This window comes from Phoca vitulina, unplaced genomic scaffold, assembly GCF_004348235.1.
Source record: "Phoca vitulina isolate PV1807 unplaced genomic scaffold, GSC_HSeal_1.0 scaffold7, whole genome shotgun sequence".
NCBI classification, from domain to species: domain Eukaryota; kingdom Metazoa; phylum Chordata; class Mammalia; order Carnivora; family Phocidae; genus Phoca; species Phoca vitulina.
Window position 1 is genome coordinate 13,410,459 of NW_022589710.1, and position 26,304 is coordinate 13,436,762.

The 26,304-nt window shown below is 33.4% G+C and overlaps 1 protein-coding gene across 5 annotated transcripts in view; it reads left to right on the forward strand.

Moving 5' to 3' along the window:
• MIPOL1 (mirror-image polydactyly 1) overlaps positions 1-26,304 on the forward strand; it is a 317,013-nt gene that overhangs the window by 254,597 nt on the left and 36,112 nt on the right. For all 5 annotated transcript variants that reach the window (XR_004299527.1, XM_032404975.1, XM_032404973.1 and 2 more), the window contains exon 12: positions 4,068-4,298. Coding sequence is in view for 4 of the 5 variants with exons in the window: in XM_032404975.1 (XP_032260866.1) it covers positions 4,068-4,298 (231 nt within the window). In the remaining variant the exon portion in view is untranslated. The remainder of the gene's footprint in view (positions 1-4,067; positions 4,299-26,304) is intronic.

Below are 26,304 nucleotides of genomic sequence, written 5' to 3' on the forward strand. Positions count from 1 at the left end.
ACCAAGTAAATATATTTTCAAAGTCTCACTTTCTATAATAACAAAAATTAAATAAAAGAATTACATAATTTGAAAGCTGTAAGAGTGAATGGAAACCTTGCGTATGATATTACTTCATTAATTTCATGATAAACCTAAATAATTACCATTCTTTGTCAATATTGTGTGAACCACAGGCTTTGGACCTTCTGAGAGTGATTTAATGACTCTTTTCTGCTATTGTTTTATCATTTATTCTTACTATAACTTCAAATATTTTCCAATACAACGTCATTTAAGACCAATAAATTGTAATGCTGCTGCCATGCTAAAAATGCATCTGAAAATCAGTAACTTTGAAAAGAGGTTAAATGTGATTTGACTCTATGAAGAAAGCTAAACAAGGTGGCCCTAGGGAAGAGCACTATCAAGGAAAAAACAGCACTAAAACAAAAATAAGCTATAAATGGTATAGATTTGTATATGCTAGGAATCCCCTCTGCTTCATCTTTATTCTGATAAGAAAGTGTCCTTAGAAATATAAGCATTTTGATTTATTGAAGTTATTAAGGAGTGTATCCCCATTTTTAAAAATTGCCCTTTGTAAATAGAGTGTTAATATGGTGGAATTGGGAAATAGATCACAAGATGAAACTGAAAAAAACTACAAATTATTATAAGTTCTAAGAAGAAAAAGAGTAGGGTCATTGAGACAGAATAACAAAGAAGGAACACCAAAATTTAGATTGAAGAGTCATAAAAGGTGTATCTGAGTACACCTTTCTCAGTATTCATGCTGAGACCAAATGAATAAGTAGAAGTTTGTCAGGGAGAGGGGAGAAAGACATTACAAACAAATGCCTCAAGCAGGAAAAAGCTTGATGTACTTGAGAAACAATGTCTGGCTAGAAGATGAGGAAGCAGAGAGAACAGATGAGACAGGGCTCCATGGCTCATGGCCCCCTGGGAGGAGTGTTTCACGTTTCAGCTCAGGGAGGAAGACTGTGGGTTGAGATTCTGGTTCTGTTAGATATGTGAGATTAATTAAATTACTTCCCTCTCTTGCTTCAATTTCATCATCTGTAAAAAAACTAATATTGATAGGACTTCTCTCATAGGTTGTTGTGAGGTTTAGTGAGTTAAAATAGGCAATTTGTTATTATTTTTAGAGATTTATTCTGAGTGCAATGAGATGCCACTGCAGGATTTTAAGTGACATTATCTAATTTATTGTTTTAAAACATCATTCCAGCTGCTGCTTCTGTTTGAGAAAGTCTTGATGGAGATTTAAAGGTTTCCAAGGCATTTTGAATGATGAGTAGCTTTTGAGCTTGAGAGTTAAGGATCCCAGTCACAGGTCCAACTGAGAGAAAAATGAGATATAAATTTGAAAAAAATTAAAGGATCAAAGACTAGGAAGTGATGAATGATTAGAGAATTAAATTGGGATACCATGGTTTTAATAAAGATGATATTTTAAAAACTGAATCATTGATTCTTAATATTTAATTGGCTAGAGTATACTGCATAGTGTTATGGACATCGTAGACAAATGCAGAATTCCCAAACGAAGCTGCCCACTGTGAACTTTAAATGAGACCATATACATAAGGGTAAAATATAAAGGCTAAGATATTTTTTAAATAGGACACAAAAAACAGTGCCATTAAAAAACAATGACTAATTGGACTTCATTCAAATTAAGAACTTAAATTCATCAAAAGGCAATATTAAGAGAATGAAATTGCACTGCACCTCTATTAGAATGGGTATAGTTTACCAGTAGGGAGAATACTCTAAAGGGGAATGTAGAGCGATTGCAACTCCCATATATTGCTGGTGAGAGTGTAAATTGGTAGGACCACTTTGGGAAACTCTGTGCAGCATCTACTTAATCTGAACATACATACACCCTATAGAGCAATTCTTACTTCAGAAAGGAGTACTCATGTCAATTATATCTCAATAAAGTGGGGTGGGGGGAAAATGAGTACTTAGGTCCATCAAAAGATAATGTACAAGAATATTAATAGCAACAATAGTGGAATGATTAAATGAATTGTGGTTTATTTATATAACAGAATACTTGATAGCAATAAAAAACAGTGAACTGCATGCAACAGTAGGACGAATCTCATAAGCCTTTAAGTAAAATATGCCAGACCAAAAGTTCAAAAACAGACAATACTGATCTTTTTTTTTTTTAAGATTTTATCTACTTATTTGACAAAGAGAGACACAGCGAGAGAGGAAACACAAGCAGGGGGAGTGGTAGAGGGAGAAGCAAGCTTCCTGCAGAGTGGAGAGCCCGATGTGGAGCTTGATCCCAGGATGCTGGGATCATGACCTGAGCGAAGGCAGACGCTTACCAACTGAGCCACCCAGGCGCCCCCAGACAATACTAATCTTAATAGAGGTTGAATAAGTGATTACTTTGGGAAAGGGGAATTAACTGGAAGGGAACAGAGGGGAATCTTCTGGGTTTATTACATATTTTCTTTACATTTTGTCAAGCTGAATACTTTGGATTTGTGCACTCTGTGTAATTTAAAATATAATTAACAATTAAAATGTAAATAATAACCTTTTAAGTGTAAAGAACATAAGGAGACTTGTCTTTTTAAAGGTTTTTTGTTTTGTTTTTCATTTCTTTCTTTCTTGGATCTTTCAAGTAGCCAAAGAGGGTAGATTGAAGGAAACGAACATGGAATAAGAGGAATCAGAAAGTGTGAAAGAACATAGAATAGGAAAATGGGCAGGAGATGGGAGCCTTTAGGCATATGGATTGGTAGAAAGAACTAAAAATGAAAGAAGGGTTAGATAAACAACAAGATGAAAACCATAAAGAAGGATACTTCTTTGCACTCTACAAATATGGCACTAAACACCATTCTTATTTTTATGTAGTAATCAATTGACCACAGTTTAGTAGCAGTCTTTCTTCTTAAGAACTAATTTGAATCTTGAAATGATTTCTTTTGGTATGCTGACTATCCCTGTTTCATGTCCTTCTTATTTCTGTGTGACACCTTCTACAAAGTGAGCACACTGGAGAGATCTATAGGTTACTTAAACAAAAAGAAGAAGTATCAGACTAAATATTCGGCCAGTGCTAAAGTTCCCTGACTAGCTTTTTGAAGCTTTCAGAATTATATTACTTTCTTTCACATCATTAATCTGTATTATATAGTTAGGTTGTTTTACTTACAAGTCTCCCATTGACATTTCTTTTGTATGCATATACTGAAATGATTTTATTTAATAAAAAAAGAACATCTCCTGTGTGGATTTTAAATTTCCCTTATTAAATATTTATATTTTCAAAATGTCTTTATTTAATTGAGTGAGGTGCTTGGTGCCATTTCAAAATAACCTCAGGTGGTAGGTGTAATGACATATCAAAGATTTGACCTTTAGCATTTTAGGGTTCTATTTGTCTGCATTTTCTTCTGCATTCATTTGGTCTTAATTTATATGCTATTTCTCTGTATGACTTAATGAGTGGATATATTTGGCATGAGATTCATTAACAAAAAGAAAAGATCTGAATACATATTATTTCTGTGCAGTCGGACTAGTGATTTTAACTTCATTTATATCTGTGTATGGGCTGATCAGTTATTCGTACAGCCCTCATTCATTCTCATTAAGCGCTCCGCTGAAGAAACCCTGAATCTACTAAACGGATGCCCATTCTCTTACTTCTCACTTCTTTGCAGTCAGCTTATTATATTCTTTTATTTACCTAGAGATGCTTTATTTTCCAATTCTCCGCTATTCCTTTTAAAGAAAATTGAATGTAATATTTATACTGATGTAATTATATTAACATCTTGCAGCATCTTCTTGTATGCTTTGGTAACATCAATAATCGTTTGTCTGGGTAGCTTTCAGCCTAGAAGCAGAGAAGTAGAATAATTATCAAGAATAATATTGTGATATAAAAATTATTTTTATTTACCCATTTAAGTATTTCTTAATTGATTTTTAGAAATGGTTATTTCTTATGGAGATTTTTGTTAAATAGATTATTGGTCAGGAAGACTACATATTTATGTTTCCATTATTTATTTTTATGTTTTTCTCAGTTTACACAAATCTTTATCCCAAGAAGAAAATCTGAAGGATCAGTTTAACCATACCCTTAGTACTTATGAAGAAGCTTTAAAAAATAGAGAGAACATTGTTTCCATCACTCAACAACAGAATGAGGAACTGTCTACCCAACTGCAGCAAGCTCTGACAGATCGAGCAAACATGGAATTAGAGCTTCAGCATGCCATGGAGGCCTCCCAAGCGGCCAATGACAAAGTGCAGAAGTAAGTAAAATGATCTTGCATGATTTCAAAAGCATGAAAAAAAACAAAACAAGAACACTTTTTTTGCAACTAAATAATAGATTATCTATTAGTCATGCTGTTAATGGTTTAAGACAAAAGTAGATTGAGGCAAATGAACTTTTTTATTTTTTAGATTGCCTATCATACCCATAGTTGGGGTCAAAAAGGCATTCACTTGGTAATCATGGTTACTATTGAGGGCAAACCACTTTTATTTAATAACTGATCTTCATTAGTTCCTGGAGGCCATACTATTAAAATCCTTTCATAGGTAATAGGTAAAGTTATTGGCAAGGGGATGAGGCAGTCAAGTAATCAACTTTACTCATTCAGCTTCGTGATAATCCTGCTTGAGTTGAGATCATCTGTGACTTTGTAATCTGAGACCTCTAGGCACATAGAATAGTTACAGTGGAATTAATTTTCATGTGTTGTTCTTCTGAAGTATTCAGGACAGCTTTTCACGGTGTATAATTACATTTGTTTATTTTCGATGATCTTTGCATAATTGTTATATTTTAAATAAAGCTACAAAATCAATCAGTCCTTACGATGGCTAGCAAAATGTTAACATAGGACATATCATACGAAGAAGTCACTTGTTAATTTAAGGGACTTGAACACTATAGCAGAATTTCCTAAGGCAGCTTTAATGGAATGGAACGTGTCATTTTAACTGATCCCATCTTTATGTATTGTTAACAGCATTTTGTCATTCACACACTTAATTGCCTTCAATTCCTAAGACATACCTTTTTCCTTAATTTTTTTCAGTCTCACAGTATGAAGTAGTGCTAACTTCAAAGTTTCTTACTTCATACCACTTTTTATTTGAAAATAAATCATCTCAACCATTTCCCCAATATCCCTGAAATTATGTTTTGAATGGTAGCCCAAGGTCAGGTAAATCTGTAGTTAAGAACCATTTTAAAACAGATTAGGAATTATGCATATTAAAATCTTTACATAATCAAGGTACCTTGAAATTTATGATTTATGGTAAGTATTCTGTTTTTTGTAGGTTTAAAGATTAGGTTTATGTTCAGTCAGAAACGATATCCAGTTATTCACAATGTACATTAACATTCTAAAAACACTAAGATACATAGGTGGATCTCATTTCATTGTAAATTACAAATCAGTAACTTTTGACAGTCAGGATATGTTAGCTGTATTTGCTTAAAGTCTACAAATAATTACAAATATCAAAGTTTTCTTTACATGTAATTCTTTAATTTTATATAGATGACTAAAATTCCCTAAAACAGTGTTTCCCAGAGACCAATTAAATTTCCATAAAATCTTTGGAAATGTTGTCAACCTTTTATTTTTTAGATCTCATCAACTATTATTATTATTTTGTAAAAATAATCTAAAAAAAACTTTGTATTGATACAGAAATATATCAATATTGAAGTAGAAATATTATCATCTCAGGTAATGCTTTAAGTTGAATAAGTTTAACCTTTTGAAAAACTACTATATTGTCTTATTCTTCACATTTAACCATGGACAGATCAAAAGGTTTTAATGGAATGACACCAATCAATGGACAGAGTTTAAGTGAAACAATTATGTCATTTAAATGTTAAATTTAAATGTTGAATCTTTTATTCTGATTTCCAGCAGTAAGCCCTAGATGAAATATGATGAGGCTTTCCTGTTCATATTCAATCCGCTATATTTTTAATTGCCCTCAATTGGGCAGTGTACCTTCACTGCAGTTAATGTGGGCATCAACCTATTTTATTGCATTTAAGAGGATAACCTTCCAGGAAACCAACTTAAAAGACTTTGTTAGATGGTATTATATTCTCCATATCATCTGAAATTACTGTTATTAGCAATTATTTTTGAAGGTCCTTTGTAAATATGTCAGTATTCCAGGCAGTAATTACAATGTGAACTAAAAAGGTACACATTTCCCCTTTTCCTTTCACAATGAAATTTCTTGAATAACTGATCTATATTCAGTATCTAATTTTTCAATTCCATTTATTCCTGTGCTATTCAGTACACTCTGGCTAGCTTTTATACTGAAATTGTTCTTTTTAAGATTACCAGTAATTTCCTAACTATTAATCAGTGGCCCATTTTTAATTATATTTTTATTATAAAATTAACATATGATCATGGTAAACAATAAATAAAGATGCTCCCATATCTTCGGTAATATAGCATAGTGGTTTAAAAGCTCAGGATCTGGATTCAAAATGCATAGGTATGTGAACTTGTACATTTTATTTTATTTTAAAACACTGTGCAAATGCAGATAATAACATATGGATAATAATACTCCCACCTCATAATGTTGTAAGAATTAGATGAGATAAACATGTAATGCCTTTAGAACAATGCGTGTTGCATCGTCCCTCCTTCTCTTGCCATTTCACTCCACACTGTAATATCCCATTCTTCAGAAGGGCTCTATCTTTTCAAGACTAAATACCTTTACATATGTGGGTTCCTCTGGTTGGAGCCTTTTACCCTTTTCCCCCATGAAAAACTTACTCATCCTATGAGATTCAGTGCAGCAGAGAGGATGGAGGCAGGCTTTGTAGTCAAGTCAGACAGACGTGTATTTCAATCCCTGCTTTCCTACTTACTACCTGTGAGATTTGGGGCAAATTACTCAACCTCTGGAAGCAAAAGTTCTTCAGTTGAAAAATTCAGACAATATTACTGCTTTCACAGGCAGGTTTGATATGAGTAATAAACTGGATACCATGTAAGATACCTAGTTCAGTGCCGGTTATTTTATTATCAGCATGTTATAAATTATATTATTAGTATAATCATACTCATCAAACTAGCAAGACTAGTTCAAGTATCTCTTCTCTACAAAGTCTTCTTCAGCTTTCCGGAAAGTTAAATATCACTCTCTTCTCTGTGTTTTCATAGTATGTTTGTTAAAAATTCCTCCCCTCAAAATAAAGCCTTCACCATTTTCCTGTGTCTCCTGTCTCAGTAATGGTCTTCAGCAGTTTCAGCACCATCCTTATTCCCTCACTCTTTCTTACTTTTCACATTTGCTTTGCTGTCAGTCTCTGTTTTCTGTACTTCCTATCATCTGATTCCCTCTATTTCATCCTCACTTGTTAATTGCATTATTTCAGGCCCTCATCATCCTCCATGGAGACTATTGAAATAATCATAAAACTAGTTTATCTGCCTCTAGCTCTCAAGTGTGTCAAGTGTGTCGCTGCCACTAGAGTTAATTTTTCTACAACTGAAATCAGGTTATATTACTTCCCTATTTAAAATCTTTCAGGGGCCCTTCATCCCCTACACACTAAAGCATAAACAACTTAGCAGGGTAGATGAGGCCTTTCACCTTTCTGGCCTTCTCCCATTTTCTGGTATCATTTCCTCCACGACCCCAACCACAGTATCTCTACTAGACAAGCTATTTCTTCTTTTTAAAGCATATTCCTCCCTTCTAGTACCTAGCCAAATATTTGTTACTCCTTAAAGTCCAATCTTAACATTACCTCTGTGATGTTTCTTTATTTTTTTTTTTTATTTTTTTTTTATTTTTTTTTAAGATTTTATTTATTTATCTGAGAGAGAGAATGAGATAGAGCATGAGAGGGGGGAGGGTCAGAGGGAGAAGCAGACTCCCCGCCGAGCAGGGAGCCCGATGCGGGACTCGATCCCGGGACTCCAGGATCATGACCTGAGCCGAAGGCAGTCGCCCAACCAACTGAGCCACCCAGGCGCCCGTCTTTATTTTTTTATTTTTTTCATAGCACTTAGTCCATTATCTTTGTTAGAAGTCTTAATCATCTAGGTGTTACAATTGCTTTATCTGTTTCCTATCTACTTCACTCCCTGCAAAATTACCCATCACTGAGCATTTCCAAGACATGGACGATGTTCTCTTCATCTTTGTATCCACATCTCCTCCAAATAGTCACATAGATGCCTGCTGTAAAGTAGGTACTCTGTAAACAGTTACGAACAAATGAACTAGAGCAACTTAATAGGTTAGTGGGATGACAGAATAAAGTAAAAGCAGATCAGGTCAGGAATATACAGGAAAATTTCAAATGTGCTCTCATCTACTTTAGGCCCTAGATAAAAAATTTTTATCCCAACCCAGTACCCAATTTTAGTAGGAGAGTTTCATAGAAAAGTATGACTTTTGTGGCTAGTCCTTCCTACCTCCCTCACTGGCACCACCATTCCTGTAGTATCTGACTTTCTAGTGGGCTTTTCACCCTTGTCCTATGCACCAGCTTCCATCACGTTTAATTACACTGAAAAGATCTGAAATCTTCAGTAATAGTGGAGAGAGAGTATATACTATTTCTAATAATTTTAAATTTATATTTTATTTTATTTTATTTTATTTTAGAGTCAAATGAATTTCTTAAAATTTTTTAAATATAGGAGTATTCCTGAAAAGGAAAGTGGTTCAGAATTACCATCCATAAGCTAGCCAATATGTGTAGGCAGAAACACTGATAGGGGAAAGTATAAAAAATGCCAGACCTCATTGTCCAAAAATTGCTTCTTGGCCCAGGTGTCATAAAGCCTAAAATTTCACCAGTGGAAATCCATTCCCTTGGGTTAAGCAAGGTTGAGGTACTTCTCTTTTAAAAATGTGTATGTTTGTAGAAGGAGAACACATTGCCATTTAGGTTTTAGGTTGCTCTTTGGCTGACCCTGAATGCACTTAGTTTTGGTGAGCTATGTGGAAGTAGAGGGAACCAAAGAGCAGGTTAAGAGCTTAGGAACTTTATAAGAGAAACTTCTCTTAATGATTCTGCCAAGGACCATCCATAATCCTTGTTTATTAAAGAGAAAACTGACACACAAATCCATTAAGTGATATTTTTATCATCACAAGAGATTTAAAACTCTGTTGTTCTTTATGCTATATTTTATTTCCCATCTTTCTGTCTATAGATATGGTTCTTGTGGCCCAGAACAACAGTTTTCTGAAGGATCTTAAAAACATTTGACTATACTTAACATACCTGAGCTACACATAATTACTTAAAAGTATCGGGGCGCCTGGGTGGCTCAGTTGGTTAAGCGACTGCCTTCGGCTCAGGTCATGATCCTGGAGTCCCTGGATCGAGTCCCACATCGGGCTCCCTGCTCGGCAGGGAGTCTGCTTTGCCCTCTGGCCCTATCCCCTCTCATGTGTTCTCTCTCATTCTCTCTCTCTCAAATAAATAAATAAAATCTTTAAAAAAAAAAAAAGTATTTACAACCAGGCTTACAAGGTTAGAAGATCTCAGAAGCTTCCAGATTTTACAGTAAAGTAACTTTTGTCACATAATCATCTTTACTATGGGCCAGATTTACACTGATATGATTCAAATCCCTCGTAAACCGTAACTATATAATAAGTAGATCAGACAAAAAGATACAGGACAAAAATTCTAAACTTTTAAACATGTTTTCAAGAAAGAATGTATCACTATCTAAAACTTTCTTTCTTTTCATACTTTAAAAAAAATAAGTTACTTAAAATTTACATGTGTTCTAATTTCTAATTGCATAATTAAAATATCAAAGTTCAGCATAAAACATTTCCTTTTGAAATATAGGGCATCCTGAGCATCCTGAGAAAAAAAGAAGAAGGACATGTAAGCTAACAAAAAGTCTTTCCTGCCTCTTGATCAAATACTGATTTCTATGAAGAAGTTGAGGTCACAAAGAAATTGTGAATTCTCAGCCTGGTTTCTCTGCTGATGAGTAAGGACTGTCTGTAGTTCCCTTCGAGGTGTCAGGGGAATCGCCATAGTGTCACACAAGGGTTCTTAGCGTAGAGCAAACATACTTTCCACAAACTCAGCTGCTTAATCTGTTTGCAGGTTGAATTATAAAACAGGGTAGATGACTCTGAGTGCTGGGAAGGGGAACAGAACATTTCCACAGTTTCTTGGTTAAAAAAAACAAAAACAAAAAACCTGCCTTCTTTTCATCAAAAGACATCACTAAACTTTTTAGTTTTGTTGCTGGCTCCAGAATCTGATTTTAACCATAATGAAAACTAATTGTGGTAAAATATCCTTACATAGTTTAATACAAAAGGTGTTATAATTATATTGTCTTTTCACTAAAATTATTCTGCTTCTTGCCAATTTTACGTGTGATTTTTTTTTTTTTTTAATTCTTGGTTAGACTATAAGTAGCAAGGCAATGGGACACATGTCTGAACACTTTATGAATGTTGATTGATAAATTCTCAACTCAGCATAAGGTTTAAATCATTATTTAATATAAAGTTGAAAATTGATTTTTATTTATTAGCATTATTAATAAGTGGGAGGATTTAAAACTTCTGGAAATTGCTCTTCAAAATTTATTCTGTGTCTGAGATTTAAAAGCTCTGTGAAATAATAATACATACCTCAACACATAATGAGTCAAATAATTTATTTGTGATAGTTTATGTATGCATAAACTTCCCAATCGGCTCTGGAAGGCACCTTCCAAATCTAGATCCAATTAGATATTGTCATGTATATGTGGAAGATGGATTCAGATGACTCCTAAGCAATCATTGTAAGATGTACAGCATCTAACATGCTTAATTTTTATTCTTGAGCACATGATATGCTTTTTAAGAATTTAATATTCTGGATTTGTAAATCATAACACATGTTTTTAAATTAAATACATATTTAACTTATGAAATACAAGTCTTCTTATTCACTATCAAATAAGTATGTATTTTATAAAAAATTTAATTCCATTATATATTTGTATAGTGGATCACCTTTCTCATCCACTGAGTACATAAAGATTTCTTTAGAGCTACTTTTATTATTTATATATATATGTAAATATATGTATATATACACAGAGATACCTATCACATTTGATAGATATGAATTATATTAATCTCTTTATAAAAACTAGAGAGTTGGGCTTACACCTTTATCTTTAGGGAATGGCTCACTTTGACACAGAAAAGAAACATAGTGTTAATTTCTATGGCATTCCTCTCTACTAGGGAAGGATTAATGTAGGATTATTGAAATTGAAGCCTAACCCAAAACTTGAGAAATTCTAATGAAGTGGAAAGTAAAGGATGCAGGCTAAAGAAGAAAAGAAATTGTCTAAACCTAAGAATCTGCACTTTCTCTGATAAGTTTCCTTGTATAGTTAACTTTATGGAATGAATCCTAAAGAGCATGAAAGTAGGGACTAAAAAGTTAAATTACAACACAGCTGCTTACATTTGATCTGCTTCTTCACTTCAGAACCTATCTTCAAATAGGTGATCTAGAGTTGGGCTAATATAAATTTCTGCCTACTAAGATAGATAAAACATGTTTCAAATGAGTACAATGGAAAAGAATGAGAGAAAAAGAACAAAAAAGTAAAATATGGGAGAGATCCATGCTGTTTCAGTTTAAGACCAAATAAAATGCAGGAATTTTTGTTGTTTTTCATTAATCCCAATATTACAGTAATTAAAAGAGATAATGTCCCTGTTATTTTAGGGGAATTATAGGATCCACTTAATAATGATCATATATACTTTTTAACCAGAACTTGACAGGTTTAAAAAAAAACACAGGAGTTCTTATGCTCCAGAAACATTCAAATGTGATTTTCACACATTTATATGAAATGTAAGTTCCTTAGAGTAGCCGTATGCTCAGACAAGCATCCTTTTCCTTGGTTCTGTCCTAGCTCCAGGTAAGGCCTTCTTACTGTTTAACCCTTGACAGGCTACAGAGCTCCCGGGTACTTCTGTGAAGACAGGAGAACTCATTCATCCATCTTACCTGAGGATAGTTTTAGAAATTATAAAAAACAAGATATATAAAGTGATTTTAACTTTCTTACTTAATAGCACTAACAACCAGTGTACTTTAGAAAACTTTTGTAGTAATAAAGGGAAAAGGGAGGCTATTGTAAAAATTTGATTTTAAGAAATTTTCATTATTCCTGCTTGGATGTTGCTCAGCCTCATTATGCTTGACAGCTCACTCAGAACTTCCTCCTTTGCTTTCCCTGTTCTTAAACACATAGAAAATTTAATGTATATGATGTATATGATGATACATTTAATGTATATGATGTATAAATTTAATGTATATGATGATATCTATTAGTATAGGAAGGTCTACATTTTTATATAAATCGAGGTCTGGTTTTCTTTTAATAACTCCTCAGTATACTCATCTAAAATTTGAAATATACTTCCCTACTAGGTACAGCTTTTTACCAAAATGTAATTAGAAAAAACTAAATTGTACCCAAGAATAAGTAGAGATACCAATTTTACTTGGATTCTAACATTCCACGTTTAATTATTTCTCCCCACTAAGTCAGGAATTTGCCCATGTGCACATTTAGCCCTCGAAAAATACAGAATAAAAGAATCTTTCAGGGCACCTGGGTGTCTCGGTCAGTTAAGAGTCCGACTCTTGATCTCAGCTCAGGTCTTGATCTCAGGGTCGTGAATTCAGGTGCCATGTTGGGCTCTGCAGTGGGTGTGAAGCCTATTTAAAAAAAAAGAAAGAAAGAAAGAATCTTTTGCTTATTTCAGTGTAGCTTTAGCTGGCAGTAAAATCATAAACATTGTCCATACATAAACTTCATTCTTGATCATTTATAGTTAAAAAGAAAAATATCATCCTATAACAATATAGTATGTATTAGCAGCTGAAGTGATCTTCTTTCTTCTTCATACTGTTATATATTCTTAGGCAACTCAACAAATAGTTTTTTTTTTTCTTTAGTTCTTAACCTAAGTATAAAGAAAAAAAGAGTTCCACTACTATCGATTACTTTGCCAGGTGTTTCTGTATAAAGACTGATTAAAAGTGAAAAATAAGGCTCTAGAAATTACATAGTGAACAGTATTTTGGAACTTACTAAACTTAATAATTTTAATTTTTTAATTTTTTGGCATTTATACCATTCAAACTAATAGTCCTTGGGACGTCATCATCATTTGACTTCTTCTTTTGCTGCATATAGCAGTATCCTAAAAGCATATGAAAGCGTATATTATTTCTCTTTATGTTACCATTTGCCATTTGACAAGCTACACAATGGTAAAATCTTGAAACATCTTCTTCCTTAAATTAATTTGCCTTCTGAGCTATGTATATTTCACATCAGTCTTCCAAGAAGTCCTCTACTACTGACTGGAGGGCCTAATCTTTCCCAGAGTGGTGGGAGTAGCACAGTTCAAGGACAAGAATGAGTCTCTGTATAATCACGCCACAATGTGAGGTGACCCTAAGACAGAGGACTGACCAGATACACATATGGGTTTTAGGAAGACTTTCTGATGCTCTTTTTTAACACAGCTGTGAGAAGAATGTGGCTAAGACCCAATAGTCATTCTTGAGTAGAGCTGGCAAAGGAAACCATGAGGAGAAGAGAATTTAACACATGGGTGTAAGAGAGCACGGCTTCATTGATGCGATCTGAGGGGAATGCCTAATGACTGGAAGAATCAAACTTGGCAATGAAAACACAAAGCTCTTTTCATCAATTCAAACGCAGACTCTAAAGCTGCAGATGGTCACCTCCAGCCTTGTCTATTCAGTGTGAGGTTTTATAAAATGGCACTTTGGTGAATACTAATAGATCAAAACAAAGATTTAATAACGTAAAGATGTGGTGTTCATTTTTAAATGAGTATACAGGTCAATGTCTCAGAAAAGGATAAAAAGAGTACCTTTTATATGTGGGTCTAAAGTCTTTTTGTTATTTTTCAACTTCAAAAATAAATGACATCTTTAACATACAGATTGTGTTTCATGGAAAAGAGTCTACATTATGAAAAAGAGACCAAAATCAGGGTTTATATTTCAGTTACTGATTTCATTGCTTCTGTTTGAGAATTCTCAATTTATAATGTCTGTTAAGGTCATTCTTTAATTTTCCTTGAAGCTCACTTGATAGGATAAATATATATTATCATTTTCAAGGGTGAATCAATCTAATTAAAAATTTAGGCCAAAATATTTTATACTTGAAATAGAACTTTTTTCCCTATCTTTTCAGAGAATGCTAAGAGACATTGTTTAGTACAAAGGAAGCCTTTGAACTTAATGCAGTCTTGAAAGTACATTTTTGCTACTTTGTATTTGATTTTCTACAATTTTACAAATTCCTAATAGTTGTTTATATATGAAAAGTTAATTCACTGTATTCTAACTTGTTACTGCTTACATAACTGAACTTACTTTGAATTAAAATATGGTATATTTTTCCAGAATAAATTACGTTATTAGACGTGATTAGCACTTTATAGTTTGTAAAATTCTTGAGCTAAACCCCCCAAAAATTAAGCTTTACTATCCAAAATTAGCTTAACATATGAATTTCAATAACTCATTAATAGCTTTCATATTTCTACTACTTGTGAAGTAAATATAACTAGTAAGTCTGTATGCCTACTACTTCTTATCTAATAAGTGACATCAATATATAATAAATTAAAGCACTAGAATTGAATGTTAAAGGGGAGGGAACTTAGTATCTAGTAGAGATATCAGTGAACTAACAGGACCCTTGACTGTCATTAACTGAGTATGTAGAAGTCATTAAATTGTGTTTCTTCTCAGTGTCCTCATCTGGAAGGTAGAACTGATATACTTGCCCTATACTTCAAAACATGGCTGTGAGGATCAAATAAGATGCATGTGCATAGAAGTATTTTGAAAAGTATAATGTGCTCTATAAATGTAAGCCATTGACTAAAGAGTATCTTGTAATACATGTCATAAATAAAAAATTATAATCACCTTTTGGGAACTAGAAATAGTAAGTGAGAAAAATAATAAATTTTAGCCTCAGAGACATAAAATAAATACCATGTAACTTTGGAAAAAGAGATTCTTCACAAAGATCTTGGAAACTGGAAGTAAAAAGGATTCTATGCATTCTCATACATTACTGGTAAGAATGCAAAACGGTAAAACCCCTGTGGAGGAGAATTTTATAATATCTAACAAAATTACACATGCACTTACACTTTGATTAAGGAAAATTGCTTCTAGGAATCCATCCTGAATATATACCTCCATGAATATGAAGCAACATAGGAATTACAGGATTGGTTTTTTGTTTGTTTTTTAAAGATTTATTTAATTACTTGAGTGAGAGAGAGAGAGAGACTACGAGCAGGTGGGGCAGAGAGAGAAGGAGAGAAAATCTCAAGCAGACTCCATGCTGAGTGAGGAGCCAGATGCAGGGCTCGATTCCAGGACCCTGAGATTGCGACCTGAGCTGAAACCAATAGTTGAGGCTCAACCAACGGAGCCATCCAAGCGCCCCTACAGGATTGTTTTTATTTATTTATTTAAAAAGGTTTTATTTATTTGAGAGAGAGACAAAGATAGCGACAGAGAGCACGAGTGAGATGAGCTGGGAGGAGAGGGAGAAGCAGGCTCACCACTCAGCAGGGAGCCCGATGTGGGACCCGATCCCAGGACCCTGGATCATGACCTGAGCTGAAGGCAGACGCTTAACCGACTGAGCCACCCAGGCACCCCCACGACTGTTTTTAATAGCAAACAGAAGCAATCCAAATAGGAGAGTAGTTGAATAAACTATGACATATTCACATAGTGGAATACAATGCAAATGTGAAAGAGAGAGAGAGAGAGAGAAAGAAGGAAGGTCTATAAACTGATATTGAGTGATTTCAGGACATATTCCTAACTGAAAAAAAAAATCAAGTACTTATAATATCCTACCTTTTATGTGAAAAATAGGCATAAAAGGGATAGGAAGGATAAACCCACAACTAATGAATTACCAGCGTTTGGAGGTAGATGGGAAAGAGATAGCTCCTAGGTCTGGAGAAGAGAAAGTACAGTGAGTCTAGAGTATCTTTTCATACCAGAAAGCAAGTACTCAAAGACTAACAGGGTCGTGTGAAAGGACACAGAAGCCAGCATGGAAAGGTTCCCACTGACCAAATTTGGCCAAATTTTATCAGTATTAGAGTAGATACTAATCCTTTCTTTATTTAAATTTTTATATTTTGTTTATCAAGAAATTTTTGTGTTAACTTTGATTTTTTAAAAATATTGGTTGAAATTATTATTTATTTTGATTACTGAGGTTTTTTTATACCCCCTTAAATTTTTCACCTGAATTGAGTGCTCCATTCATCTCACCCCAGTTCTAGCCCTTAATACTCTATAAAAGGTGAAAAAGACACTGCTGGAGGAAAAAAGAAAACACTCCTGGTTTACCATTATTCAAAAAATAATAATGAAAACTTACTAAGTTACCCTAGCTTGTATGATTTCTACTGACTGGTGTTTCATATTCAGAAATGATAGTACTGTAATAGAGCTGAACAGCTGTGGTTCTTCCACCCTATGGGATTTCACCAGGTTTTTCATTGTATACTATCCAGAGTGTCTACTGTTGTCTGACTTTCTGTTTCCTATGTCATGTTCACTACCCGCACCACTTCTGTCAATTGTTGCTTTGTCTTTATTTTGATCATCTGTGTAGATCAGTCGTCATATCTATCAACAGTAGGGTGGTCCTGATTGCATTCTAGACCCAAAATGTTTATTTCCATTTGAGAATGTATGGTTTTTATGAATCAAACATAAATCAGGTAGAGAATATTACTGTGACGATGCTAGCTTAGTAAGTTGAATATTACTTTTACTTTGTAGGCCCTTGGCTTAGTCTGAAGTTTGAAGGTGCATTGAATATTATCTCCACTAGTCTCCCAAAGGATGTTGCCAGTCTTTTGAATTAAACTTGAATAAGGTTGATTTGTATTCCCTGTTAATCAAAATTTGAAATGTTGACATTAGAAAATTTCATTCAGTGCTAATTATATATGACTTTTATGAAAGTTAGGAAGGAAAGAATCCTACATTTTAAAGTTTAGTATCAGCTTAAAGCCCTATGAAAACAATAGTGAGTAGCTTAATAAGCCATCTTAATAAGATACCTTAATAAAACTAACCAGTTATTCTAGCTTGCTGCGTTTCACTTGGCAGTATGAATATCAGTGACTCGCTTCCTCCATCATTAATTGAAACTTTTCTGGGTTTAAAATGATGAAAAAACTCAGCAGTGTTACAGCAGTGTTTCCCAGCCTTTCTTGACTCTTGAATCCCTTTGGTAGTAGTACATATTCTCTAAGTAGAATTGTGAGCATCCCTTTTGGTTGATATAAGAAAAAGAAGTTAATTTGCATTGATTTATAATTTTATTTAAGTACAATCTTTAATATTCATAATATGTAACACCACATGGTATTTGACTTACTTCAACCATATGAGAAAGAGCATAATTTATTAAGTTTTATTATGGTGTATTGTTTGGTTTAGGGACAAAATGCATATTAAAAAGTAGATTAAAATTTAGTAATATTAAATAACTGCTTGTGAGATGATATTTGGAATTCTTAACATTCTACCTTTAAAAGGAAATAATAGAAGCATCCATTTGCTGGAATATTTCCACAAATAACACATTACAGATATTTTGATCTTTACTTCCATATAAGACTAATAAAGTTTAGTTATCATTCCAATATTTTTTGTTCTTAACTTTGTTTTCTTTAAGTAACACCTACTAAATAAGGTGATATGAGTAGTTTGATCAAAGGAACACAATTTAGAGAGCTGGTGAAGAGAATCTTGAGGTAAATTTACAGATTTATGCCCCACATTAATTTGTATTTCAGCATCAGTGTACTTTCTCCTTCCTCTAAGTATTCAGTGGTCCATTACAGGTGGAAATTAAACAATTTACAACTGAGGAAAAAAAATAGAGTCAAAACAACATGTTGACCAGCTATGCTCAACTGAGGGATTAAGTCGTGAACATGCTATGCTGATCTTTGCTTAACCTCCACCTTGCTCATTCATATGCACTCACAAGTTATCAAAGTAATCCACTTTAAAAGGCAAAAAGGCTTAATAATGATTTTATATTTTGACTTCAAAAATAGAACTCAGTGCAGACATTACCACCTTTGACTACATGATCTCCTATGAATTTTTAAATTACAAAAGGAAAAAATGATGCTTTAGAGAATTTCATTATATAGTTTTGCACACCTTTTTTACTCTTGTCAATTTTAACACTTTATATTGCTTAAAAAACATTTATTTTCTCAAAAAAATGTATTTAAAAATACTTTCATTATTTGTTAACCACCCCCCAACAAAGTCCAATAAATTACCTGAATTAGTTAAATTAGGATATAAATTATTGAAAGAAAAGAATTGCTTGCTGGAAAAAGTGTGTATTGGAGCATACTAAATAAATGTTACTGGTTTCTTTACATATCTTCAAATAGAACATTTTTCAAAAAAAGGAAATTTAATAGTTCATTATAGAATAATTAACTGTATACTTTTAAAAATTAAGTAAATGTTTTTCTCATCATGAGCAAAGTATACAACTCTAAGACCTGATTTGCTTGTGTTAGTGGACTTGCTAATATTAGTCTTTGCTGGTCCAGCTTATACCGTTTATCTTTCCTATGCCAACACTCTAATTTTGCTCTGAAGTATTCTACAACTTGCTGTTATATGATACTAGCCCCAGAGCTAACTTTTCCATTTTATGAGTATGCTTAGTATATTCTGTAACTAATAAATCAATAAGGCCTTTTTGTAATGTACAAACTCCTATCTCCATGAAGCAATTATAAGCAAACTGCAAATGAAAACATGAGTCCAAGAAAGTATGCTGTGATTATATTGACTCTGAAAACATTTGTCTTTCGTAGAATACAACATTTATTGTGTGGTATAAATTGGTCATAGTGTTGCTCATAATTTTTTTAATAATAAATCCAGTGAATAGTAAAACAATAAAAATGTTTATATCCTAGGAATACACTTTAATTATTCTGAGGAGCTACATGTTAGTGGTATCTTTGAACAAATTAATAAATATGAATCATATTTCTTATTTAGGGAATGAAACTGAGACCTGTTAATAAAATTTTTATCCTTAGTAATTGAATTTTATATTGGTTTCATACATTTTCTGTATCATATTATGATGGGTAGCAAAAATGCATTAAAAACTTTTAAATAACATTTAAGTAACAATTTAAACACTATAAACTCTACATTGATTAGGTAAATGTGTTTAAAAGAGAATAAGATGAAAGCATTGAAGAATTTACTTGAGCAATCATGTCATCTTGCTCATTTTAAAATAATTCCTGCTTAATGTAATGTTTCATTACTCAGTGAAATTTGATCAAGTCTAAGATTGTACTTCCATAAAACATAGCTTTGATACTGTTTTCCTGAAAGATTTTATTACTTTCAGAAATAGCCCTTTTGACTACTAGTGACTGATTGTATTTATTATTGGTTTAATTGATGTAGATGTCCTAATTAGTTATTATAAAGTGAAAACCTAAATACAAGCCATTATAGTTGCGTTGGTTGAGGAGTAAACAGATGAGTTATAATAGCCATGCCAAATATAAATAGATTTTTTTTCTGATCTCAGAGCTGATGTTTCATTCTAAATAAAAAAGATGAAGGAGAATATTCCTAATGAATAAAAGGCCATCATTTAAATATTTTCCCATTTATAATTACAATAGCACTATCTTGAACAATTTTATTCATGTCTTCATTCAACAAATATTTTTTAAACAGCTACCATGTATCACGTAGTGACACTGTTAAGAGAAGAAGCTAGGACCAGAAGTATAAGTGGGGATTGGTCAGGGGAAAAGCTTCCATGTAGAAGCCAAAGCAAAGAACTTGGCACATTTGATACACTGAAGGAAGATCTTTGCGGCCAGAGGGCAGCTTGGAACATAAAAGGAGGATGGAGTTCTATGCATAGTCAGAGCTTGAAGAACCTTGGGACCCTTGTTGTTTTTCTCCGTTAGTTTCCATCTTTAAACTTTATCTTACAAGCAGTGGAAGTCATTGATAGATTTTAATCAGGGGACATAGTCTCATTTGCATTTCTAAAAGATTTAAAGGCTGCTGTGTGAGGGATAAATTGTGGTGGGACAAAAGTGGAAGTAGAGAGACTCGTTAAGAAGGAATGGCACTGGGGAGAGATTGTAGTGGCTTGGACCAGGGGAGTGTCCTTGGAGATAGAGAGAAGAGGGACTTGAGAGCTGCGTGGCATCCAGACAGTAGCCTTTTTGAATGGGATGCAGGGTATCAAAGAGAACTCCCAAATTTGTGTCTTGAGCAACCTGATAGTTGGAAATACTATTTATTAAGAGCAGAGTTGAAATGGAAAGACATTTTTAACAAGTTTGAATCGTATGTGAGACATCAAGTAGGTATCCTTATTGATATCTTACTTTCTCAAAGGACTTACACTTATAACAAATAATCCTTCAAATTGTGAATAAGTCCATTTAGGAAAATACTTGGGATTTATATTAGTTATATTTATTATAAAAAATCCTAATGAAAAGAGGATAACCTGCAGTTCTCTTGTATGCTAATCATACCCTGAGGCTATATGAGGCCAGGTAACATCCTGTGATGTGTTTGATGTCTACAATACCAGGCATGATCCAAGAACACTAATTAGTATATTTTTCCTTCCAATAATATAGATCATTTTTATCTAAGTTTTCATCAAACCATCTTGCCAAGAATTAGATTAGGTTTTAAAACTCTGTCATTCGTACATATGTGTCAATATTTTGTACAAGAAATCTTCTTTGCTATTTGTATTTCCTGCCAATAATGAACTTTATCATATTAAAAGATATAATGGATACATATTAACCAGACAGGTATATAATTTGAAACCATAATTTTATGTTGTATTTTGTTTCAGAACAAAAAATGTTTTGCTTTTGAGATTTATATTAGTTTAGTTATCTATTGCTATGTAACAAATTACCCTAAAACGTAGTGCATTAAAATAATTACTATCTCACAGTTTCTGTGGGTCAGGAATCTCAGTGCAGCCTAACTGGGTCCTCTGACTCTGAGTCTCTCACAAGGCTGCATCATCTCAAGGCCTGACTGGTAAAGATCTACTTTCTAGATGATTCACATGGCTGTTGTCAGGATTAAGTTCTCACAAGCTGTTAGACTAAGGCCTCAGTTCCTCCCACACTCAAGACTTCAAGGCCTTTGGTTCCTTGTTATGTGGGCCTCTCCATTATAGCATCTCACAACATAGCAGGTGGCTTTATCCAAAAGAACAAGCAAGGGAGCGAGAGAGAGTGAGTTAGCTGAATGGAAGTCATAGCCTTTTGTTACCTAACCACAGAAGTAATATCCCATCATTTTTGCCATATTCTATTCATTAGAAGCAAGTCAGTAGGTCCAGTCCACACCAATGGGGAGGCGATTACACAGTGGTGTGAATACTAGGAGGTAGGAATCATTGGGAGCCATGTCAGAAGTTGCCTTCAACAAAGTTTTTTTTAAGTTAAGTTACTTTTATTGGGCCTAATGTAGCTGAAAATTGGTGGTCTGTAAGACATTCAGTTAATCATATTGCTTTATGAGCAGTGACAGTTGTGGGAAAATGAACAACCACAGTCTGACCTTAGGATACCATCACAATCCTCTGAAAATCTACAAGAGCCTATCTAAGTAAACCAAAGGTCATGGCAGGGTCAAAACTTCTAAAGAAACCAAGGTCTGACCCAAAATTAAGTACCAAAAATCATACATATTCAGAAACTAATAGATCTTGAACAGGGCAGTTAGTTGGATCCGTCTGTGGTGCTCTTAGTTCTGGATCGCTTCCTACTTACAAATTTCAAGTTTAAAACTCTAAGTGCAGCTAGCTAATGTAAGAAACAAGGAAGGAGGAATTAGATTTTTACTTCTTTTAAATGAAGGTGAACACAGAGAATCTGAGTCAAGATTTAAGCCAGCCCTACTAGTAAAAATGAGAAAAATAAAATAATGGCCCAGGGGTTGGGGAAAACACTCAGCTATGGTAAATGTAGAAAACCAGTCTATATTATTTGAATGTATGTTGAAGTGTAGCAATTGTATTGGCACTTCAAATCCATTTATTATTGATATTGATGCTATGACTGATGTTAAGCATAGTTTAAAAAATTCAATAGCGATGGAAATTCAGTAAAAAATTAAGTTATCAAATATAAGTATTTAAACACTGAAGCTTATTTTTAAATGACAAGGAATTGTAATAATTAACATGAAAGATTACCAAAAATAAGCTGAAATAATAAAAAGTGTGATTATTACCATAATAGAAATGTCAGTGAGTGGACAGCTGTTAAAATATTTTGATAAAATCATACTAAAAGGAGCTTTAAATAATGAAAGAGAGTAGTACCTGCGGAGCTTTAAATAATGAAAGAGAGTAGTACCTGCGCTTTTCTATGTACTTTGGATTATCTGAAGGTACTTAGAATATTTTTTGAAACTATTTCTTCTGCTCTCCCATTCAAATATTATTTTAATCAAGTATATACTGTTCATCAAGCATTGAGGTAGACACTGGGTATCTACCCAGCGGATATCACAGGTAAATAAGATTAAAGGCAGCATCATCTGCCATCACTGAGTTTAGTATAATCTGGGAAAGGATATTGACAAGTAAACAATAATTATAATAGGAGAAATATATGATACTGTAGGGGCACTAGGAAAACTTGGGTCAGTCAGGGAAGGTTTTATAGTAGTAAAAAGCATGCATGTTCCATTAACTCTGTGGGTTATGTTTCTAGTCTTTTTTTTTTTTTTTTAATTTTATTTATTTGACAGAGAGAGAGAGAGCACAAGCAGGGGGAGAGGCAGAGGGAGAAGCAGACTTCCCACTGAGCAGGGAGCCTGATGCAGGACTCCATCCCAGGACCCTGAGATCATGACCTGAGCTGAAGACAGACGCTTAACTGACTGAGCCACCCAGGCACCCCATGTTTCTAGTCTTGATTACCAGTTAGAAGAACATGCTGTAGAAAAGGGTCTAAAATTGAAGATTCAACCTCTTCCCCAAAATATGATTTTGAAGTATCAAATATGCAATGGCATATGTACAATATTCACCGACTAAAGAAATAACAACACAGAACCTAAATAGACCTACATCCTTCATTTAAAGCCCTTGGGGCTATACGTTGTGTTTCAGAGTTTAGAATTTTTCAAATTTTATAAAGGTAAAATGATATATATTTTCTCTTTTATTATGTAACACCAATTGTTCTAGAGAAGCACAATTTAATGAAATATATGAATTGTCACCCTCGATCAGGTTTTCCTTCTACATGAGTTTGCAGCAAACTTATAAAAATCTTTTGGCTTTTAGGAGCTTTATGAATTTTGGAATTACACATTAAAGGATTTCACATGAATATAGCCTCCTTTTCCATAAAAAGGTAGTTGGACCTGATAAATTAACAAAAAGGATGCCTGGTGAAGATTTTACATTATTGTTATACCTTTAATATCAATCATTGAAATTAAGGGGAAAGATCTCACCACTCCTCTATGGAGGTATATTGACTATTCCTCAGTAGTGGTGAGTATCAGTGGAAAAAAGTAGAGAATATTTCTAATGGCTGCTTTAAAAGAGTATGTCTAAGAGATTATGGCATATCAAAAGTCGTTTAATTTTTAGGGACAGAAGAATCACAAAAGAGTGAGAACTACTTTAAAATAGGAACTTTAATAATTTTATTGAATATGAGCCTCTCCAAGCTAATATTTATGCCAAAGCTCTGGTCAGGGTAGTTGTGTATATGCTGCTTTATAATACCAGTGGATGCAGTAACTTAATGGACTAGGCTGAGTTTATTTTCAGGAATTTGTCACAAGTGGAACTTTTTACATTTCAACATTTTCTCCAAAACTTTATTTCACTGTAGTTAAAGTTTTTTCCTGGAATTTCGTAAGTCAACTAAGTTCCATGTTTAGTGAGATACATAACCACCTATTAGTTGGGTTAAGTAAAAAGAACACACATTAAAGATCTTTTGAAAGAGGGGTTTGTGGTTTTATCTGGAAAAGATGTCCTTTTATTACAAGCTCCAGCTAGCTTTTGAGGCCTGGGCCACTAAAGGAGAAGACAAACTATAGAAACAATTAAAATTATTTTTTAGAGCATCAGGTTTTCATTGGAGCCCAAATGCAAGCTGTTTTGGCCTACTCCCTAAAGACTTTTTCCTCACAATTCTGTGAATGTGATCACTGTTTTAAGCAAAGCATTTTGCCTATCATGAATAAGGATTTATACCGATGTGGGCAAGAAAAGTCAAGGCAAATGTGTTTGTTTTCATAGTGCTGAAAAAATTAACTTTGAAATTATAGTCTCTAAAATATTATCAGCTTCCTTACAGACTTTCAAAAATATAAGCACCAATTATTAATTTCTAGCCAATGCAAAACATTATAAAAGTATAATTTAAATCTTTAAATTGCTCTATTACATCTTTTACAGACTAGAGTGCAAATTCTGTGAGAAAAGAATTTGGGCTTATTTGGGTTTGTTTGTTTTTTTAATGTGCTGTTACAAACAATGTTACAAGTGAGCAGCCTTCTTTAAACATATTTGTATGTAGTTTTTCAATAGATCGATAGGATAAATTTCTATAAATGAAAAAAACGTAAGTTTCAAAAAAGTGTGCCTTTTTAAGTATTGCTAAATTGTTGTTTTAAAAAGTTCTTTGACAACTAATAATCTATAAGAATGCTATTTCCCCAAGCTTTACTACTATTTAATATTATTAAGGTTTTTAATCTTCCAATCTGAAAGATAAAATATTACATCTCATTTCAATACGCACTGCTTTAATTACGAATGAAGTTAAGCAGCTTTATATATTTTTATTTACAATATATTTTTATTTGAACTGCCTGTTCATGACTTTTTCCCATTTTTGTATTGGATTGTTTATTGATTTTTAAGACCTCTTAGGATAGTAAATAAATCAGCTTCTTATTAAATGTACTGTGAACATTTTTCCTCATTTAAAACTTTGCTTACATTATTTTTTTTCAATAGAGAAGTTGTGGGTTTTTTTTCTTTTACAGTGTCAGATTTGTTATATTGTAGGTATTGTATGATAACTAAGGCAGCTTGCCATCTCTTGAGTTGCTTATTTGAGGTTTTTTGTTATTATTATTTATGATTATCTGCCTAGAAAATGCGTTAGATATTTATAGCCATGCCTTTGTGTTCTTTTTTTTTTCTTTTAACAAAAGATTGTTTTTATTAGTTAGTAGTCCAGTGGGTTTTTATACGTTAATACTAATTCAGGTTGGTTTATCTTTGCAAATAAGCTATTTAGTCATGTTCTTCAGCCATAAATCTCCCCTTCCAAAGTAAATATCCTGCATGGATAGAACAAACAGGATCAAAACACAATGAGAGGCTTGAGTACTTAGATGCTGGATTGGCTTCATTAGGGTGTGGGAGATGAAAGGGAAGTACCTGAGAGAGCCTTGACTGTGTAAGGAAATCTGTCTCTTTCAATTCAAATCATCTTGTTAAATATTGTAAATACTTAGCAAAATTATACAGCCTTAATATGTGATGTTAAAAAACAACGGAATAAATCTTTGTATAGCATACATCCCCTTAATTTATTTTTCTGGGAAATTCCTAGCTATGAGAAATAAAATTATAAAACTGTGAATAGTATATCGGGGCACCTGGGTGGCTCAGTTGTTAAGCGTCTGCCTTCAGCTCAGGTCATGATCCCAGGGTCCTGGGATCGAGCCTCGCATCGGGCTCCCCACTCAGCGGGAAGCCTGCTTCTCCCTCTGTCTGCCACTCCCCCTGCTTGTGTTCCTTCTCTTGCTGTGTCTCTCTCTGTCAAATAAGTAAATAAAATCTTTAAAAAAAAAAACAAAAAACTGTGAATAGTATACATACTGAATGTAAATACTTTACAGCCACATATAACTTTTAAGCTCTCTGTCAGTCTCATAGGATTCCCACACCTGGAGAGAGGTCAGCAAAAAATAAATGAGAATGGGAAGAAAAAGAAAGAGGTTACATTCAAATAATGCAATATATGTTAAGAAAGAAAAAAAGAAGAAGAAGAATGTAGCAGGAGGGGAAGAATGAAGGG